The sequence below is a fragment of the Trematomus bernacchii genome, unplaced genomic scaffold (assembly GCF_902827165.1).
Source record: "Trematomus bernacchii unplaced genomic scaffold, fTreBer1.1, whole genome shotgun sequence".
Classification (NCBI taxonomy): Eukaryota; Metazoa; Chordata; class Actinopteri; order Perciformes; family Nototheniidae; genus Trematomus; species Trematomus bernacchii.
The window spans coordinates 5993912-6000192 of NW_022987705.1; the positions used below are offsets into that span (position 1 = coordinate 5993912).

Below are 6281 nucleotides of genomic sequence, written 5' to 3' on the forward strand. Positions count from 1 at the left end.
GCACATGTGGCCTGAATGAGGGGAACAGTAGTTAAACGATGAGTGTAAAAAGAGTCCACTGTAATTGTATCCAAATGTCACGTCAAATATTTGGACCAAAGTCCCATTCAGCAGCCTTCACTTTGGAGCAGTGGTTGCGCTTGCAGAGGTCACTTCCATGTCTGCGCAGTTCATTATTTGTCGACCTTTGACACTGCTTGTGTATGGACCGAGAATTAAAAAGGCGTTTTCTCAAGCACGCTGAAAAAAAAGGCAAGCAGAGCGCACGTTGAATATTCAATGAGAGGGGGGGAAAGTGAGGAGAAGTGAAGCTGCGTGCCAGTCCTTCATCTTACATTACTGATTAGCTGTTAAACAGATTATACACAGCTGAACGGGTTCAAATGTTGCAGTTGAAAACAGTCGGAGTTCAAGGCAGTGCCGAGCTGTTTCCTTCCCCATCCACTTCAGCAGCCTGTACACACTTTGTCCCCACTAACAGCTTCATAATTAAACATGTTGCTGTTCCATTTTGCCCACTTAAACCGCAATCCTTTAAAAAAAACACACACACATCGAGAAAATTACACTGTTTCGAATCTATCTATGTTGGTCGAGTAGTTTGGATGAACCAAATGTATGTACCAAAATATTGTAAAGAATACCTGTTTGTACAACACACTATAAGCAGAATTCCTATTAAGCTACATTCACGAGGTTATTGCAAAAGTAAAACAGTTGTAAAATGTAAATTCATTCACAAAAAAACTCACATTTCTATATTCATATCCTTCCAATTCACTGGCGAAAACAGCTGTACGCAAAATACAAAACATCTCCAAACCCCTTAAAGTAGTAAAATATCTACATAAGAGTGCATTAAACGTACAAATGCTTGTTTAAAAGACATCCCCTTGAGAAAAAGCCTCCCCTCTTCCAACAATAACTCACTACTCTGCATTTACAAGCGAGGTTTGAAGCCTGGAGCAGCAGGTGTTTGTCCTTTAAAAGTGGGTAAACAAGCTCTTTAAAAGTGTACAAAAGTGTTAAAAAGTTTATAAACTGTTTCGTTAAAGTTGGTAAGTTAACATGTTGGGTTTACTAAACACATTTACTAAGCTAGATAAGTTTAAAGTAGTTGAATGTGCAGTGCCATAGCAAGCCACGCGGGTCCAAAAGAGCTCTCATTGAGAAGCCACGTGTCCGTTTCCAAAGCCTCTCCAACTTAACCACCTCCTTTGTACGACTAACCCACATCGGCAGCGTCCCTCCACATAAAGGGATTTGCAATTTCAAGATATTTCAGCTTAAATGTTTTTGACAGTTCCCTCGCTTTTACCTCGGCTTGGTTATTTTAACTGTGCCAAATGGGTCACCTTGGGTTGCTGTCTGCGCGCAAAGGGGCTTTTGCGCGCATTCAGTCTGAATTTTTTCCAACTTTCCTTGACGGGGAAACCAGCTGCTGGTCGTGAAAAGACGGCTTATTAATTGTCCTTTGTCATGCAGAATTGCTTGATTTCTAAAGAAACGTACAAAGGCTCTTTTTCAGGATTCAAGTATTTTGTTTCGTGCGTATTTTCAAACCATCGAATCAGCTGCAGCGCCGCGCCGTCTACCAGACTCTCAGGTACTGACTGCCTGCTCCCTTTGTCCCCTTTTAATGCTGTTGTAAATCGTGCAGACTGATTTGTTACAAGCTGTTCTTTTAATCTGATAGATAAGAGACATGTCAAAGAAAGCCGTAAATAAAAAATTAGCCAGAATAAAGACAAGGGCGAGTCTGCTAGATGGGCGCCTGTTGACTCAAGCGGCTCTCCAGCGTCAGGGGAGCCCTCTCCTCAGCTCCGTCAAGGTTACGTCCACAATTCCCTTTTCTTCTTTTTAAAAAGACACCGTAGTCCTTTTTGCTTCAATGAATTGATCGGCACAAAATTAAGAATAAATAAATTGAGCATTTGGAGCACCGAGCGTATAAGCTCCCCCAGGGCGCATACCCTCGGGCTATTGAATGGATAAAGGGCGCTTTGCAGAGAACGTTGTGAGCAAAATGGGGCTCTATGGTGCAATTAACAAAATAGTCTAATCCCATATCTTAACAAATGCAAATATTGGAGTTTTGTTAAAATGGTTAAGTGAACAATTAAACGAAAGTTTACATGTGAAACTTCAGATCCAAAAAAAGGCACACTGATGCAGATAATGTGCTGTACGCAATTTAAGAGTTTTTACTCCCTTTAGAAAAGTATATTCCAAGGAAGCAAATATAATTTAAACCCTATTCAACATAATAAATGTAATTTTGAGAACCCAAGCTTCAGTCAGAGAGCAGCTGTGGCGGTGCGTAAAATGGGCGAACAAAACTGGAACTGTACGCTCAACTCCTGCTTTGGTCTTTTTTGGAGAGGTTTCATGGATCAGAAGACATATTTTTTAACTTGAGTAAAAAATGTACACATAAACTCTTGATATATTAATTTAAAACCAGAATAGCCACAAAGGCTTTGTGCCTAAAAGACTGGATTTATTTTTAAGGATGCTGCGTATTATTCGACTTGGCACATTTTTGTTTTCATTTTGTGGATTTAATGTTTTGCCATAAAAAACACATGTTATGCTTAATAATAAAGATCTTTTATTCAAAGATAATATTGGCTGAGTTGAAGAGTTTTTTTATCTTGTTTCCACCACACCTGCAGCTCATAAAACCAACAATAAACATGAGCACACTGGTGCGTTAACAACACGAACAATATGGGTTATGGACACCAAACTGTGTCTTTTCCTCATTCATTTTCATGTTAGATCAATATCTTAAGTTATGCACACTCTTGATGCACCGTTATATACCCACAGTGATTATTAACTCAGTCACACGAGACCGATCATTTCAGCTGGGATGAAACTTGAAAAGAGCTCCGAAGGGCCAGGCAGTGATATGGGTTGAGTGTCCCCCAGGGAAAGCTCATAAAGGGACCTCATAACAACGTATTCATCACCTCGGAGTGATAAGGATTATTGAGCATCTGATTTAATCTTTCAGAGTGGAGTTGAGCTTATGTGGCCTCCTTTAGTACACAAATACACTTAGTTTGTCCGTGTGCAGTGCACGCTGAGAATCTTAGGAAGAAAATACGTCTGTCCTTCCTTATTGCTTTTGGCTCAATATGGACCTCGTAAAATGTTTTGTTTCTCATAAACCAAACACTCCTGCGCAAATCTACTGTATCTTCGTGTCAGAGAATATTGATATATGTATTTAAAATTGCAAAGAAAATGAGCCTTACGCCTGAAATAAACCCGTGCACATGTAGCCACATATCGCAGCCATGAGCATGTAAATGTGCGGAGATGTAATCCATGTTTTGTGACCAAATAATATCACACAGTATGACTTTACCTAATTGTCTTCTCACAGCATCTTTTTTTTAAATATATAATTTGGACCATATTGTCCAAACTGCCCATAATAAAGTGAGTTTAGGTGCGCAACTGTACGCACACAGTGGTGCGCAAAGACCAACATGTAACCAAAACCACAGAATATTATTTCGCTCAGAAATATTTTTATTTAAGTATCAACATTTTTAAATAAATAAATATTTTTCAATTACAGTGGAGATATATTTTCAGGGTGATCTCAGACATGTGACATTGAGGGAATTTCTCTCCAGCTTTTGAAGTCACAGTTCCATCCACACAGAATGAATCTAACCAGTAGTCATCATGTATACAAAATACTGTCTCCCCCAAATTACTAATAAACAATGTTGCTATTGTTTTTTGGGTTTGTCTTTACAAATATGCCTACCATACTCATAGGAGTGGCCACAACAAATTGACTGTTTTCAGAAAAAAACTACATACAAACGTACAACAAGTATACAACTATACAATAATTCAGGGCAATTCCCTGATTAAATATTCTCTTTCTATGTACAGACGACTGAACACAAGTGGAACAGTCTTTTTTTGGCTGTATTCAAAATCATGGGGACCAAAATCTTTCATGGGAAGGCAGAGGGAGAGTTCAGGGGGAGACGGACAGGTCCACGTCCTCCTTCTCAGACGAGGAGGGAGATATGGGCATGTCATCGTCCTCTTCCTCCGAGCATCTCGCGGTGGACAGGGACGAGCATTTGCAGTTATGTGATCCAGTCCTTTGGCCGCTGCTCTTTCCCTCCTTTTTGTGCTTCACTCTGCGGTTCTGGAACCAGATTTTCACCTGTTTCTCGGACAAGTTCAGGTATGTGGCGATCTCGATGCGCCTCAGTCTGGAGAGGTACATGTTGGAGGTGAACTCTCGCTCCAGCTCCAAAAGTTGTGTGCTGGTGAAGGCTGTGCGCATGCGCTTGCTGCTCTGAAGTTTGCTGTTGCTGTTTTCTGTAAAAAATAAAATAAACAGATTGTCAGGCACGTGCTATATCATAAAAACAAGTTAAATGTTGCTTTGTTTACTGAATCAATCCGGAAAGGTGTCTGTACTCACCGATAGAGATGCAGTGAAACTGTCGCGGGTCTGGGACCGAGTACGCAGCTTGGTAAATCCCGGGTCCGTGGCTGAGGTTGATGCTGTTGGATGAGTGGTGCCTCGACAGAGCTGAGTGACAGTACTGTGAGCTGAAGGGAGAAAAAGACGCCTTGAGGAGCGGCAGGCTCGGTGGGGACGGGTGGAGCTGGCTCGCGGTCATGCAGAGCGGACAGAAGCACAGCAGCCCGGCCTTCCTGGAGTGGCATGAGCCCGTCAGCCCGTGAGGGTGGTGCGGAGAGTGCACGGCGTACGGGAATAAAGGTGGGTGGTTCTCGTTCCCCTTGTCGTTTGCCTCCCTTAAAATCAAGGAATCCACGAGAAAAGACCTCGGCATGTTTGCGGACGTGTTGCTCTGCAGTGTGGGAGAAGTTGAAGCGCGGTGTGTCAGGGTGCTCTCCTCGGGACGGTGGACAGCGAAGTGGTGCTGAAGGCGCAGCGCAGCCCCTTAAATAGCCGCGTGGACTCGGTTCGGCCATGTGACGGTTACGCTGTAAGCGGCCAAGAGCTCTCAATAGGGTTTTGTGCCTTTCTCTCGGCATTCCCACTGCACGCTTCCCCATTATTTCACTTGTTAACTAAATGAACTGCATAATGTAGTCTATTCTTGTCAGCCCCACCCACGCCGCAAGAGGCGGCACTGCCCTTTCTCCCTTTTATCATCACTCTCATTTTATCATAGAGCACAGCTTAAATTTGCCAGAGAAAACGTTCCTGTCACATTCGGAAAGCCAGAATATGAATTCAAGTTTTGTCTTAGACATTACGCAGCCTCTTGGGTACGTATTTGGATGAGTTATAGTCCTAAGTATAGCCAGGGCAATTGGATAAACTTTCAGAGATGTTCACAACTGTTAATGTACATGTATGGCACTTTTATAACAGTATAGATACATTACAGAAATGATTTAGGTTCGTTTATATACGATTAAATGTTTATTATGCCTTATTTGGTGAGATTAGGAGGAGGTATTCATTACGAGCTGCATGTGATCGTGTATTAAATGTTCAATTTGCATTTTTGTTCCTGAATAAACGCCAGTATTTCTTATTAATATCTGTATTATTTGTGCGTAATATTGTGTGTGTATGGTTTCATATTTGTGTGACAGGTCTTCTGCACTTGTTGTGTGGCAACTTTACGGACAGTGTTGAGTGCAAACATAAATGCAACAGCTGCATGTAAAGTTTATGCATATCCATTTAAGGTTAATGTGTCATTTCTGGGCACAAAAAAGGGACAAGTCATTGCCTGAAGGCAGTGCTGTTAAAGAGCAGTGATTAATTCCTTTGCTCGGGCCCCTGCCGAGTCGGGGGAAAGAATATGTAAAAATAACCAGGTTTTCACTCTGCGGCCCTTATTGAATGTCATTGTGGAGGGGTTTCAATGAGAGAGAAAGAGAGTCGAATTAAAGTGTGTGACAGCGGCGGATAGACGCAACAAAGGCGACTCTGTCATAGAGGAGCCCAATGCTCGGCGCGTGAAGCCCCCGCCTCGCGCTCTGATTGAATTAAGTAATAGGAAAACATTTTCTTTCACTTTAAGGCTCTCTGAACAACACCTTCAAAGGGACTGGACCCGTAATGTGTGAGTAAATAGTGGAATGTGATTTCTCTTACGCTGAGCTTTCTTATTTTTCAAAACAAAACAAGTGTTTTGATATCGTAAAATGAAGGGTAAACATCATAAACGCTGGCACCAACGCCTCGAGGAACGATGTCTGATGGGGAAGTGATCATGTTAATGCTAATTAATGTATTGCATAGCGAAACGTTT

At 41.9% G+C, this 6281-nt stretch overlaps 1 protein-coding gene across 1 annotated transcript; it reads right to left on the bottom strand.

Annotated features, from left to right (window-relative positions):
• Positions 1-3536: 3536 nt before the first annotated feature.
• gsx1 (GS homeobox 1) lies at positions 3537-4889 on the bottom strand. The gene is made up of 2 exons (XM_034140391.1): positions 4466-4889; positions 3537-4359 (listed from the first exon to the last, which is right to left on the bottom strand). The coding sequence occupies exons 1-2, from the start codon at positions 4839-4841 to the stop codon at positions 4007-4009; spliced, it is 729 nt and encodes a 242-aa protein (XP_033996282.1). The 5' UTR covers positions 4842-4889; the 3' UTR covers positions 3537-4006.
• Positions 4890-6281: the final 1392 nt, after the last annotated feature.

What these genes read in the sequence shown, in the direction of transcription:
- gsx1 (XM_034140391.1), bottom strand. Translation starts at nt 4,841, where the DNA reads ATGCCGAGGTCTTTTCTCGTGGATTCCTTGATTTTAAGGGAGGCAAAC. An exon ending in GTTTCACTGCATCTCTATCG is followed by an intron (nt 4,360 to 4,465) that starts GTGAGTACAGAC and finishes TATTTTTTACAG; the next exon opens with AAAACAGCAACAGCAAACTT.